This window comes from Coturnix japonica, chromosome 4, assembly GCF_001577835.2.
Source record: "Coturnix japonica isolate 7356 chromosome 4, Coturnix japonica 2.1, whole genome shotgun sequence".
Classification (NCBI taxonomy): Eukaryota; Metazoa; Chordata; class Aves; order Galliformes; family Phasianidae; genus Coturnix; species Coturnix japonica.
In genome coordinates, this window is record NC_029519.1 from 15570517 (window position 1) to 15585534 (window position 15018).

General features: G+C 46.6%; 1 protein-coding gene across 2 annotated transcripts in view; it reads right to left on the reverse strand.

Moving 5' to 3' along the window:
- Positions 1-11619, reverse strand: part of LONRF3 (LON peptidase N-terminal domain and ring finger 3) — a 17199-nt gene extending 5580 nt beyond the window's left edge. The window contains exons 1-11 of one of the 2 annotated variants that reach the window (XM_015860775.2): positions 10962-11612; positions 10272-10390; positions 9693-9815; positions 7501-7656; positions 5991-6234; positions 5714-5804; positions 3081-3195; positions 2541-2662; positions 1886-2044; positions 720-882; positions 72-221 (exon numbers count right to left, since the gene is read on the reverse strand). In XM_015860775.2, coding sequence (XP_015716261.1) covers positions 72-221; positions 720-882; positions 1886-2044; positions 2541-2662; positions 3081-3195; positions 5714-5804; positions 5991-6234; positions 7501-7656; positions 9693-9815; positions 10272-10390; positions 10962-11538 — 2019 coding nt within the window. In that variant the 5' untranslated portion in view covers positions 11539-11612. Of the gene's footprint in view, positions 1-71; positions 222-719; positions 883-1885; positions 2045-2540; positions 2663-3080; positions 3196-5713; positions 5805-5990; positions 6235-7500; positions 7657-9692; positions 9816-10271; positions 10391-10961 lie in introns of both variants that reach the window. The other variant, XM_015860777.2, reaches the window with a different exon arrangement.
- Positions 11620-15018: the final 3399 nt, after the last annotated feature.

Here is a 15018-nt window from a genome sequence, read left to right on the forward strand (position 1 = left end):
GTTCCCAGCTTATCAACTATCCTTTTTCTACCCGTGCCTCTGAAGTTATGTAAGCCACTGACTCTGGATACCTGTGGGTCGGGATCCTTAGCTGGCATTGGACCAAAGTGACTGAGAATTCTACTCTTCAGTGCTTGCTTGAGTGAATTAAACCACATATAGGCCTGATCGTAGACAGAATCATGGAGAACAAGTAGCTCGGCATAGTCTTGTCCTTGCACCTGAAATGAGATGGGAGGAGGCTACTGTTTACCGAGATCTGCCTGCTGGGAAAGGCACAATGTTTATTTTTAGGGCTTTCTGGGGTGGGGAGGGACAAAGGAAATGAGCAAAAGAAAACCAAGGAGTTCTAAAACAAATCAGGAACGCTAGCTGTTTTTTTCCCTTCCCTAAAAACACACTTATTTATCCATTACTTCCCTTTTCATCTCATGTTCCAAAGCAGAGGCACACATTTGCAGGACAAACACCTCTGGATTGCTATGTGAAACACTTTTTTCATAAACATCATGCAACACAGAACAAAAGATCATGAAAAACAGCTGAAGTTCATTTAGCACCTTCTCTATTACAGAACTATGACATCTCCCAGCTTTAACTGTGACTACTTAGTAAATACCACAGGTTGGTTTACTAGAAACTGCTCCACAAAAGAAGTTCACCAAACACATGGGCTTAGAATTTCAAATGTCATATGGTTTAAATATTTCTGCATTCACCTTTTGATCCTCGATGTACTCAATATCTGCTGTGTTGTAGCCATCACGCTGGCTGTGCTGTATCACCTTAAATCTCCTCTTGCCAATGCTGTCTACAACAGAGCGACCATCAGCAAAGAATTCAACATTTCTTATCTCCAGAATGCAGCCATAATCTGCAAACCTATTTAAATCAGAACAAAAGCAAGTAAACAAGTCTTACTCTTATAAAAAACTGCCGTACAGCCAGTGCCTACCACAAAGGTATTTATCGGTGTCAGCTCATTTCTATTGTTCCCAGTACTGATCTGCAATAGCTTAAATTATTCAACAATTGTTTTCAAAACTATCAGGAATATTCAGGCTATCCAATGTCATTAACATTAACTACACACTTTGGAGTACAGGTCACTTCTTATGAAAGCTATACAGCTTGGAAACATACTTCCATAACTCCAGCAAGTTCAGACATTTTGTACAGAACAAGCACAATTCACAGTATTAGAATTATGGAAGAACTATAAAAGCTATAAATAAAAAGCTTCCCTACATTCTCAGCTGATGTTATTCATAGGTAGGGATTTTGAGTATGTCACACTTTTTATGGTGCATATACCTTGTGGGTATACTCACAAATAAAGTGGAGAAAGCTATACATAGACATTAACGTCCTCGCTCCTGAGACAGCCTGTAAATGGCACAATGTGAAAGCTCAGCTAGCTTATAGGAAGATATTGTTCTACCTCTGCAGCATCCAACATGCTCAGAACAGTGAAGACAGAAGTATATGCCAATAGTTCAACTATTTTCATTATTTTAAAAACACACACCACTGTACTTCACTGCTATTTAAATTTGATGGTGTGTGACAGACCATTACACAGATTTCAAAACAGTGGAAAACAATTCCTCACCATGTGTTTTAAGAGGTCTGAGGCTCAACTTTGTGCAAGAACCCACAAGCTTCATATGCTTCAAGAATAACAAGCAGCTGTATTAGGCAGAATTCAACTGCTCAGAAGAGCAACTTCAGCCTTCTTTGTGTCTTTAACTGGTAGAGAAACTTTCTCTACTGGAGAACTATCAGAGATGACTGTAGCTCAAACCTATCTACTGCTCTTTACGAATAAGCCTTGCTCCAGACTAAGCGGGATAGAACAGATGGTCCAAGCATGCTGCTCACTCACCCCTTCACAGGGTCACTAATGCACATCCCAAATTGTTTGGTGCCAGTCTCCATGCACCTTCGAATCATCAGGCGATAACAGGGCTCAAAGATGTGCAAAGGACATGGGACTGTGGGATAAGCCATTGTGCAGACAAATATAGGAACATTCTTATTTAGGCTGCAAGAAAACACAAACCAGATGACATTTTACCAAAATACTGACAAGGTATAAAATACATACACTTTGTGCACGAATGTTCTTTAGAATTTTCCCTACTAGGTAATTTCCAACCCCCAGCCTGCGAGATTGCTTCCACCTGTTATATTGCTCTGTGGCTTTAATATAAAGAGCAACCACATTGCTTTACAGCTTGGCGAAACAGCAACATCTCAGTTATCTTCTCCCATTTCTTGTTTAGCAGAGTGTGCTCTCACTAAGCACAAAAACCAGAAAATTTCACCAGCACCCCATTCTCTTTCAATTACTGATACCAAGGATGAAGCTCTGTTGTTAGCATCTACCAGCCCAAAGAGCAGGGGTGGGATCTAGATCCTGTGAGCTCCCTTCCAGCCCAAGCCCATCCTGTGATCTGTGTGTCCCACAACAGCAGGAGCCATTTGTTAGCTAACAGCAGTCATATCAGGAGAAGACTTGAAGGAAATGGATTACATACTTGGAAAGCTCCGCTATTTCCTCTTCATGAATCTTTCTTCTTTCAGTGAGTTCCTCTGGAAGATATCTAGCTATTAATTCCTCCATTAGTACTGTTTTGCAGTATTTCCTCATAGCCAAACACTGCAGCAAGAAGCAAACAAAAGCCACAAGCAGTTACAGACAGTGCCAAACATTTCAAACTATACACACAGCACTCATCTGTTAGCTTCATTTTCTTATGTCTACAGCACATCAAAACCATCTTCTAAGCTTGCACCACCACTGAAGTTGTTATTGAACTATTCCTGATGCTGGGGGCATTGCCTCAGATAACCTGTATGCAACCTGCCCTCCCTTCTCAAACTTCCCAAATACAGGGAAGGTCTGACCAGACGAGACCACCCAAGCTCTGTGAGTCACAGGAATCACAAAGACATTTGAAGCCACCTTTTTCTTAAGTTACTCAAAACTGAACATGAGTTTGGAGGGTTTCTAAAGGTGCTACTTGACCTTATTCTGTGCTCTTGAATATATGCTGAGAACACCTTAGCTTTCTTACCTCTGAGAGCCCTTCTTTGCACAGGGGACATTTGGGGTTGTGATCCAGGCATCTCTCAAGACATTTGAGACAGAAGGTGTGTCCACAAGGCGTGGTGACGGGTTCATAGAAGAGCCTGGATTGGGAAGTCCAAAAACAAGAAGACAACAATATCGTGTACCAAAGTAATAGAAAAAGACAATACCAAAAAAAAAAAAAAAAAGAGAAAGTTGTGCCTTGTTTTTCATTTCTTCATCCAACCCTTGTCTCTACTCAGCTTACAGCATTTTGTTATTGCAGCCTAATGTGAAAGACAGCCTCTGAGCTCAGATTTCAGTGCATGTGATGTCTGCAGCTTCAGACAGGTCCAGGCTTCATTTTATTCAACACAAATGATGAACAGAAAACGAAGCCAGACCATTCAACTTCTTCTAATGAAATTGAGCAACACTTACACAACTAGTAGCGTGGAACCCATGTGGGTTCTTGGATGTGCAGAGCAAAGCAGAAAATAGTCATTCTGCAATAACAGGCCACAAACATTATATAAAAAAAATACATAGATTATTACCAACTCTAACCTGGACTGGGAAAGCAGTTCTGTTGGAATAGATTGTTTTTAACCTTCAAACTGCTCTTCTGAAAAAGCAATTATATTAAGTTCATGTTTTAGCTAGGAAAATGTTTCAATCTATAAGGCCAAGATCTCAAAACAGCTCAGAGTCTCACCCACTCATCTCAAGTACCTCTGTGACACGTATTTCTACATACAGAGTTCCGGCTTATTTCAATTAGTGATACTGCAAAGTAAGGTTTCCTTGACAGTAAGTACCTCTGAGAGACACAAATACTTTTTAAAATACAAAATATTCCAAACTAGAAAGGAAATTGTTTGGCACAAATTTCACAGCATATCTGTCTCAGCATTTTAGTGTCTCAGATTGTACTCTTGTACTAATTAATCAAGCTTAGGAAAGCTGCAAACTGAATTCCATTATACACAAGGATGTTATAAACATACAAAGCCACATTTATTAGTAGCTTTAACAAGATGACTACTTATAACTGGCTCCTTATAAGACTGCCACAGCCACCTTATTAAATGTCATTAGATACTGTAAATATTGACATTTAAACAAGAGAACACAAAGAAACAACCCAAATGCCACACCTATTACTGCAACTGGACTGTATGTTTGAAAACCCTCGTTAGCTGCTTCATGAACAGAAACCTCACTGCACTGTGCTATTGTTTGAACTATAACAAATGTCAGACTCTGCATTGTTTCAGGGAGCACTGGTCTGTGTATGTAATTATTTAGTAGCTGTTACTGGATCTGAAGACAAGAAATTCCTGTTGAGATGCGTGATCCTGCTCTGCCTCCACTGAAGCCACCAGCAGCTCTCTGCTAAACAACAGAAAATGAGTAATCATTTCTGTGAGCGCCGCTTCCTCACTTCTCCCTGTATTGCTTCAAGCATTACTTATTCTCTGCTTGCTGCTGGAGCTGTTGTGGATCAATAATGTTTGGGCCGCTTCACCAGGCAAATAGGCTAATAGCAGCTCCCTGTGAGCAGGTCACTGGGTTACTGGGTAATTAGTACAAAGTGTCTCCAGATCCAAATCCCTAAGATACTCTTGAAGAACGTGGCAGGAAATAGTTATGACCTATCTGCATTAATAGCATGACGAAAATCTAGTGACACACTGTCCTCATTGTTACAGTGCTACGGAGCTGCTGCCCTCCAGACATCAGGCCCGTGTGTGCTGACAGACACAGACCCAGCAGTCCTCAAGCTCAACGCCTTTAGGAGTGCATGGTAGTCTGCCTGTTTCTGATTTAACAGGGGATGAGGAAGTAGGGCTAATCAAATCCATTAAAAGCATCTGAAAAGCATTTTGTGGACACGATCCTAAACACGCACTCATTAAAAGCAGCTCAGACCCATTGTGTGGCTTTCTGTGAGAAGAAAGTTCTGCTCTTAGCAGTACCAGTGTTTTGACAGCTGTGTACACTTCTGGAGCGCATTTCAGCTGCAGGCAGATGGATGCAGAGGGGCGCATCTGATTGATCCCAGGCAGAAGCAAGTCTTTGCAGATTTTTCCCTCAAAGATGTTAGTGTTTCAAATAAAAGGAAGCAGTCCCCTTCATCAGCATACATAAAGCACAGCAGAGCCACATTTGCAACACAGGAAAAACATGCTCTTAAGACCCACCAGCTGTAATAAGAACAGTAATTTTATATGCAAACTTAACGTGCTCATAACATTCATTAGCTATTTCACGTACTATATGATATCATACACAGTTCTATAAATTCCAAAGGTGAAACCTGTGGCTGTGTGCACTGCACAAGTGGGTAGCTGTGTCTAAGTGACGGGAAAGGGAAATGTGACACATCCATTAATGTGCTCAGCTCTCACCAGGACCTCATGTCCTTCCCATCACCAACCTGGGGCAGCCCAACCCATGGTTATTCACCACAGTGCTCAGAACCAAACGTCGAGAAACACATTAAGGGATGACTAATTCTAATAAGAACCAGTTTCAGATCAGTGGGAAAACTCCACACTGCTCAGCTAGAAGATGTTAGATTGTAAAAGGAAGGGGTTTTCTACAAGCTCACGATATCCAAGAGGAAATAATCAGTACCTCATACACAGGGAGCAATCCAGATCCGATGGATCCACAGATTCAAATGGAGTATGTTGCCCAGTGCTACTTCCCTTCGTATCGGCTGTATCTAGCAACAACGATAAGAAAATACATTACCATATGATTGCATGCTGCTGCAAAAGCATAAACAGCCTGTGCCAACTACAACCAACATCCAATGTTTAAACATTGACATGCAAACTGCTGAACCACTGAGCATCTCTGCATATCTCCTACACATAGCATCACACTACGGTACATCAGTTCCACATACCTTTCTTCAGGAGCTTGCAGGGCACCTCTGCAGCCCTCGCCTCCTCCAAGCAGCCCTTCCTTTTCAGGAGGCCACATTTCTCAGACATGAGGAAGGCAGGCTCTGGCACAGAGGTGGGCTTGTTCTCTTCCTCTGAGCAGTTCTCTCTACTCTCTGTGGTTTGCAAAGACTTTCTTAAACAGCCAGAATTAGTTACATTTGGTTCCTCTTGAACAGGAAAGCCCTTTTTCTGTTCCACATTTACCTGTTCAAAGAGAGAGCTGACATTAGAACATCCACCTTCAGCCACATAGTAAGAAAAAACACCCAAACCTGTCAAGTCCTTCATGCTGTGGCTCAACAGGAAGGACTTTGTAGCTCCAGAACAGTAGTTTGAGGATTGCTCTGCAGGGGCATGGCTTGACTGTCAGATGTATGCAGACAACACCCACCCTCCAGCACCACTCAGTACTTTCAGCCCTTATGTGTGGCTTCACTGCATGCTCTTAGTACCTGATTTAGGCAGAGATTCATCTAAATCTCAGGTTTAATACACTGCTATCACTTGATTATGCTTTAATAATCTAATCTTAATAATATGTATTGATTATACCATGAGGTTCTACTCAAAGGAAGCAGTATCAACACTAAATTGACAGCAGGAAAGAAGAAGCACAGAGCTCCCTTCTGTGTGACAGACTACCTCCACAAAAGATCAAACAACTGTTGCTGTTCCCATTGCAGCACAGAGCAGTCACAGGACATCACCTATCTGCCTGTCACATCCACACCACACATGAACCAAAAAGCAGATGCTGTGGTAATGTTTAACATGTAGAAAGATGACCAAGCTGTCCCTCAAACAACTGACTTCATGACAGGGTCCTATGGGAGGATTTCCTTTCAGAACAGTCCTTCCAGATGGCACTGCTTATCTTCAGCAAGGCTGAGCAAAAACCACTGCTTCTGTTTCTAAGAATCAGTAAAGTTTTCTCATACAGGTATGGTATAGGCAGATCATATCCTCACAGTTCAGGTTTTAATGAAGGAAAAGCAGTCCTTACACAAACCCACTAACTTAAACCTTTTCAGCAGTTCTCAGTATTCCAGCTGTGAGAACAAACTTGTGGAGCAGTGTAAAATACATCAACTAGCCCACAGTGGTCTCTTGGTTTATAGAGCCTGAACGCAGGATGACTTTGTTCTGACATAGTTTGAACTGTAACTGACCATAAAACCCCAAATTTGGGCATTCTGAGCCCTTGGAGGGCATCCTAACCCACACAGCAGAGGCTCTGTTCTCCTGCCAGCGTCTTGGATAAGCTACGCACAGCTCATTGCCTGTATACATTTTCTAAAGAAGTCAGTTCAAGAGGCTTCAGCAGATCTGCACTGCTTTCTATGCCCTGTAAAGGAGTATGTCTGAGAAAACACATCACCCCATTGCCCAGAGATGAAAAGGAAAGGCTTCCCCACGAGAACACACAACACACAGAAAAATGAAGAACCACACAGCAGACTCATTCGTTACCTTGAGCAACCTCTGCAGGGCATGGCTGGTGCCTCCAGATCCCACTGAACTTAGGAGGTTCCCCTTTAATCTAGAGTGATGTGACAACAGCTGCAGGATATCGGGTAAGTGTTCCTGAGCATTTCCCGGGATGAGTGAAAACAAACTAAGTAGAAGCTGTGATATAAAACAGAATACTTCACTGCTTAGTTCCTTCCTCGCAACCTCTACATGACAAAGCAAGTAAGGGAGTGGCTGACAGAAATACCCTTCATTTAAAAAAAGCAACAACACAACACCCTTTTCAAGAGCCCTTCAGACAGGGATGAGAGAAAAAATGGCAAAGCTGGTGCAGTGCAGGCCCCACAGAGAGATTTTGGGAGCTCAACAGGACCACAAATCATGGAGCACCCTCCAGTTACACGCAGACCTTTGTCCTGTGGCTCAGAACTCATCACAAGTCCCCAACACCTTGTTGTTGCTCCTGCACGTCAGAAACTTCCAGCTGCTTTTACAGAGCACAGGAAGCACTCATCTCACAGGCTTCACCCATATGCACTTATGTTGTTCCAATACACTAAGCTGGAACTACTTCTAATTCATTTATACAAGAGAATATTAAAAAAACACAGGCAGCAGAAAAATGCCATTCCTTCATTTGCTATCAGAACGTAGGTGAACTTACACTGAGCAGCAGCTTCTGCCACTTGCAGATCACACTTTTCTAGCGATCATAAATGAAACAGACTATGGGAAATTCTCACACTTCAAGAAATGGATTTCAAAATAGTGCTGAAGTGATTCTGTCACAGTCTAAGGAAGCTGATCCCACACCACGGACAGGTGCTTAGCAGGGGCAGAACATCACAGTTGCACCCAAAGAACATGGTAAAAAAAGTAGTATGTCATTGTTATGCAAACGGCCTTGGAAACAGCCCAGCAAGACATTGCATCACGGCTGAACTCTGTGTCAGATGAGTGCACAAGTCATTCTGTTGGCCGTTATCAGCCATGTTTTTCTCAGATCCCCACTGCTTGAAATTGGGTGTCTCGGACAAAGCTGTTTGGGGTCTGAATCTAGAAACACATCCGAACATATGATCTTCCTGCTCTAATGCACAGCAATTCTCCCTTCATAGCATGACTATGAAAACAAACCATGATACAATGACAGTGAAATTCTGCATGGAACACCGCAGGGGAAAAAAAAAAAGTCCCATCAAACCCCAAAACCTGATAAAAAAAATAAATATCACAGGAGACAGAACCCTATGCAAAGTGAGATAAAAGACCTGATTGCACTACGGCCAACCAGGCTATAAACCTGGTTACTTTCATGAGCAGTGTTTCACTGCACGAGTGGCAGAGTGCTTTCAGAGCATTCAAAGCCACAGAGCTCCAACCCCAATGCTGGGTGTGGTGCTGTGAAAGAGTGTGCAGTGCAATGAAACTAAAAGGGTTATGGTTTTATTATCACAAGCTATCACTGTGCTGCAAAACCTCTCAGCTGCACAACAAAAGAGATCAATTGTCAAGACACCCATTCACGGTAATCGTAGTATTATTCAAGAGGTGGACAACACCACACCAGCACATTGTACAAAACCCCTTTAAGCACACACACAGCAGCTTCGTCTGTGACTGAAAAAAGGCTGCAGATCTGCTCTGTTGGTTTAAACATTAATTATTAGCAGCAACCATTATAAACTATCTTAAAGCAGCTCTTTGCTGAATGCTTCTCTCCCCACCTCGGTCACAGCGTAACCATGGTGGAAGAAAGCAGCTGCTCCCAGCAGAGCATGCTGGGCTCTGTGTGTTGGCTCAGCATCCCAGCCCCATGCAATGCACCATACCAGCTCCCTCTTGCTCACTGGCAATGTGGTGCCAAGCCACGAAACATGAGAAATTTGAAAACAGGAAATCACAGAAGTCAGTGGGTAATGATTATTAGCAGTTCACTTCAGGTTTGCTGGTGCTAACACTAATTGTTTCTATGTAATATCTACCTGCTTAGTGCCTGCACTCTTGCTGTCTCCCTATCTTTAAGGAAGGGGCAGACATCAGCCCAAGAGTGAGCAGCAGCCAGGACACACCTCCCTCCCCCCCCATGCCTCTCTGAATTAACAAGGGAAAGGAGAGGAAGGAGAAACACCTTACACTCTCTATGACAGGTCAATGAAAACAATGCAGTTTACATGATTTGGGGACCGTACCTTCTGAGCCTCAGACTTCGCCGTCTTGTTCCCCATGTCCAGAGCAAGGCAGAACAGAAACTCTCTTAAAGCTTCTTCTGTTTTCCCTAGATTAGCCAGCGCCTGGCCTTTCCTTAAATGACCCTGCAATGAAACACAGCCATCAGGGAGAGCTCACTGACACAGCCCCTCAGCCTGTGACACCATCAGTGCCCAAGTTTCAAAGCACAGCGATGAGAGCCCCAGCAGTAGAGCTGAGGTGTTCTCTGGCAGATACAATTCCCACAGCGTCCCTGAGCCCAGCTGCTCTCAGACAAATCTGCTCCCTCCACATGAAGATCCTAACAAGTGCTTGTTTTCTTCTATCAAAATAGAAGCACGGCACTCAGTTTTAGGAGACAGCTCACGGACTCAAAATCCCACTGGCTCACAGACAGCAACGCCAACTCCTGCAGGATTACTGCTTTCCCTTCACCCCATGGAGCTCCAGTGCCCATGAGCCACAGGAGCCTCCTAAATCAGTCAGCTCTGAGCAAGGAATGGCTTTCTCAGCACAGCACCAAGGTCTGTAAGCACAGCACGCTGGGGCTCAGGACTCACTTTCAGCCAGTAGGGCTGCAGCCTGCATGCTGCCTCGGCATCGTGCAGCGCATCCTCACAAGCTTTCAGAGTCGAGTTAATCTGGGACCGGTTGCTGTATAGTAAGTGGTCGTTGGGAGCTGCAGGAAACAGAAAAGTTGGTCGATTAACCCAGTTTAAAAACAGTTACGTAAGTTTGATTCCTTAGAACGTTATTTTTAAACACTCACCGCACCTACCAAACTGTACCAAAGCCCAATCTAAGCAACCCCGAAATAACTCCGTAGTAAATTAAATACGGAAACCTCTCCTGTGCAACTCCAGCGGAACGGCGGCGGCGCATTATATAACTCGGTATAAATTGCATAAACGGGCACCGGGCGGGGAGCGACACGTGCGGGGCAGCACTCGGAGCCGCCACGACGGCAGCGGATCGGAGTCTCAAACCCTGAGCTCTTCCCTCCTTCCCGTCCCTCTCCTCCATCCCGCGTGCAGCCCGCGGCCCGGCCCCCCCATGGAGCGCGGCGCGGTGCCGGGGAGCCCCGGGGGCGGCGTCCCCGCTCCCGCCCCGCGGTTACACAACGGCGCCGGGGGGTGGCGGGGGGCGGCCGGGCCGCGGGCTGCCGCCTTACGCAACCGCCGCTCTCCTGACCCAGTTCCGCTCCGGGCCGGAGCTCCCCCCGCCGCCCAACCCGGGACCCGGCTCGTTACCTAAGCTGAGCGCCTCGTCGTACTTCTGCAGGGCGGCGTGCAGCTTCTTCTCCCGGTACAGCACGTTCCCCTCGTGGCGGAGCTGCGAAGCCCGCACCTGGCGCGGGAACCACTTGGCCAGCAGGTTGCTGAGGATGACGTTGACCCGCGGCAGCCGCCCGCCGCCCTCCTCCCGGCACAGCACGCAGCGCGCGGCGGCCGCGCGGTCCGTCTCCAGGCACTTTTTGCAGAAGGTGTGTCCGCAGGGCAGCGACACGGGCTCGAACAAGAAGCCGTGGCACTTGCGGCAGCGGCAGCCGTCCCAGTCCCGGTCCCGAGGCTGCGGGGCGCCGCTCCCGGCCGGCAGCCCCTCCTTGAGCCGCACGCCCCGCGCCAGGCACTCCACCAGCTTGTCCAGCTGCTCGGCGCGGAGCTGCCGCTGCCGTGACGCCAGCTGGTACAGCGGCAGCGCCTCGTGCAGCCGCCCGCCGAACGCCAGCGCGTCGGCCCGCCCCAGCAGCGCCCGCCACTCGGGGCCGCGGCTGCCGCTCGCCGCCTCCAAGTTCTGCGCCTGCAGCGGCTCCGGCCGGGAGCCCATGGCGGGCGGGCGGCCGCCTCTAACGGGAGACGGAGCCGGGCGGGCGGCCGGGGGCGCCGAGTCGCGTGGGCTGTGGCGCCGCGGGCGCGGCTCGGCCCCTTCGGCCCATGATGCTGCCGCCGCCCCGCGCCGGGAGCGTCCCGGCCCGACGCCGCTTATATAAAGGCGGGCACGTGACGCGGCGAGACCGCGCTCATTGGGCAGCTCCCGCAGGTTGTTACAAAACCGCCTGGTTTTGTAACCGCCGCCGCCGGCCCGGCCCGCACAGACGGGCGGCTCGGTGAGACAGCGGACCGGCAGCGCGGGAGCGTCCTGTCAGCGCCCCGTCGGGCCGTGCCGTGCTCGGGTTCCGCTCCGCGCCTCGCCCCGGACCCGCCCTCGCTCCGCAGGTGCCGGCGGCGCTGCCGGAGTCGCGGTTCTTCGCTGTGTTAACGAGAAGCCGCGCAGCGCTGAAGCTGTGCCACCTCAGCTCGTCACGGCCGAGTGGGACGGACGGGGCCGTGGGAATCTCAATAGGAGATGTTAGGCCTGAACAGCCGGCTGCCCGGGAGGCTTTGGAATTGACCCCGTCCTTGGAGGTGTTCAATGCAGGGACGGGGCCCTGGGCAACCTGATCTAAGCTAAAGGGTATGTTGGTGGCCCTGCCAGCAAGGGGGTTGAAACTACAATGATCCTTGAGGTCCTTCCAACCCGGGTCATTCTGTGATTCTGTGATCTGTCTGATCCCACCCGCACACAGCCCTGCTGTGAGGCTTGCTGCACCTGACAGAAATTGGGCTTCCCTCCCCAAGGCTTCTGGAAATATATCTCCATGTACAGAGTTCCCAAGTGAGTCCTTGAAATAAACAAAGAAAAAGGTTAATTGAATAACTGCTGGGTGCTCCGTCTGGCTATTAGCACAGCACAGCACTGGGTGATTCAGGAAAGGACCATTGAAGAACTATTTGAGTGGAGCGATGCTGTGCGCACCGCAGGAGCTGCACCACAAGCCTGGCAGTCCCCGCAGCTGATGCACAAAAAAAGCACACAGACAGCTTGTCTTCCAACTTCCAGGCGAGAAAGCCTCGTGTTACGAAACAACAACAGCTTTAACAAAAGGAAAAATGTTTTCTTGAGGTCGACAGTTGTCTCTATTGCAAAACGACCGTCTCGGCAGCCCTTCTGTGTGTTATTTTATAACCATTGTCCTGAAAACCACTATGAGTCAAAGCCTATTCAAGCGAGGGAAAGTGACATAACCGCTGGTTACCAGTAGCGATGCGATGACAATCTCTCTATCGGGGATACGCCAACAGTATTTACATAGTTACATAGCAGACGCTTAAAGAGATAAGAGCCGCGGTAGAAGCAGCACATGAATTCAAGAGAGGGAATGCAAATAGATGATCATAGAAAATGTAATCAGGTTTGTGTTCTGAAAGGAAGTTCCACAGCTATTTACAGCACATGAAAAGACACAGGGCTGGCTGGTGGTCTGATCACCCAGCATGGGACTGGCTCTTGGAGAAGCACTGTGCCACATTCCCCTGGGAGCCCGGTCACATAGCGGGACATGGCTGAAGCACTCAGAGCAGCAGTGGTGCCCTGCAAACTGCTACATATTGGGAGCTGTCTAATGCTGAGGGTCACACAGATGTTTAACCAAAGCTCAAGAACAGTGAAGATCTCATTGTGGATGCCTATGGGCAACAGCTCTGGGACTGTTAAGAAGGAACCAGCAAGCTCTGCCTCTGCTAGCTCTGCTGAATGAGTATTGTGTGGGGTGTGCCAGTACAGAGTGAACGTTACAGTCACTAACAAACAATACTTTAAAGCAAGGTACTGCTTTACTTCTCACCGGCACGGCTGCACAGCACTGTAAATACCTTGCTCCAACAGCCAGCTCAGCTCCACAGAGACCTCCCGAGGGAAGACAGCTGCACATGTGAAGGTACATAATTAACCTGCATATGCTGCTTTTGTTTTGTTGTATTTTACATTCTGAAAGCATGGAGTTTTCCTATACTCACATACATAGATATCTGTGGCTTTGGAGCAGCAGTGGGGCTGCAAACCCCTACTTACCTGCATTGCATGGGAGACTGAGAGCTGATTTATCTCTCACTTAAACAGAAGTTACAGCTCGGAGGTGACTCACTCTGCAAAAGCACACCTCCTTTCTATGATTTTTCTACAAAGGGAGGTTTAATTTCTTCCTTTTAATGACAATGAGCACAATACTGGTTTTCTTCCAGCAGTTAATGGCTGGTGGAGCAGTGTAAAAGCACGACTACATTCTTCAGCCCTCTTCTGGAGCTATAATCTGCATCACACACCGAGACCACAAAACCAGTGAGTAATCCTGTTTCTTTCCCTTCCAATACACAAAACTAAACCCAAATGTGACATTCCAAATCCTTCCTGACAGAGCTCCTTCTATGCTGGCAGCCGGGATGTTAAAAGCCACGTAATAAATAAAGGTGTTTAGACACAAGTGCTCTCACACTCTGCAATAGTCCATAGATCAGAACAGTTTTGGACTGATGGCTGAGCCACTTGAAAAGTGGAGGCCTAATATTCCTCCTATGCCATAAAGAAATGAAAGAAAAGCTGTAAAGGGGAATTTACTATGGTTGCTTGACGTGGTTAGAAAAATCACTATGATTAAGATATTAAATACATCCACCAGTTTAAAGAAACTAATGGCACATCAAATAGAAGGACAAACAAGAACAACCCACCAATCCTTCTTAGGGCTTAAAAACAAAGGGGTTTATTTCAGCAAAACTATGGGTATAACCAGGAAAGGCCCTTGTCACCTCCTGATCAAGTGATCAGCTTGACAAGACCTTGGGATGCACATAGCAAGCAGCCCATTCAAACTGGATCTTTCCCTTCGTGAAAGACCGAGGATTCACACCATGTCTCTGAAGCATAACTGAACCTAGAGCTGGTAAAATCAGTTCTGCCTCAGACATACCAGAGTTTTAGAAGGTTATTTTTATTCCGCAATGAAATGATAAATGTTCCCATGAGAAATTTGGTGGTATTCAAATTCCAGAGTATTGTGTACCAAATCAAGATGATGTTTCACGTTGAAAAATATTTGAATACATAATTCACCATTGAAGGCTTATTTTAATCAAAGCTGAGGGACTGTCTGCCAGCCATTCTCACCAGCCATTGTGGTAAAAAGATAATCTGTCAAAAGCAACACTCAAATTAGCTCCTTTTGTATGTAAGAATAGCCCGAGTGTTTAAGTACCCGTCAGTGTGCACAGAAAACTACCGATAACAGCAAACTCTTGTAATAACGTGCAGCAAGACAAACAAGACTATAAGGTCAACCATCGCTTCCAGAGAGTATGAGCATGCAGCCAGGAAGCATGCCCATTTCTGGTGCACACCTAGCACTGCTGTCACAGGAGAACCACCAAACAAATAGATTGTGTCTAGAGCATAAAAGTATGCACTGATTACTTTATGCTGCCCAATAAAAAA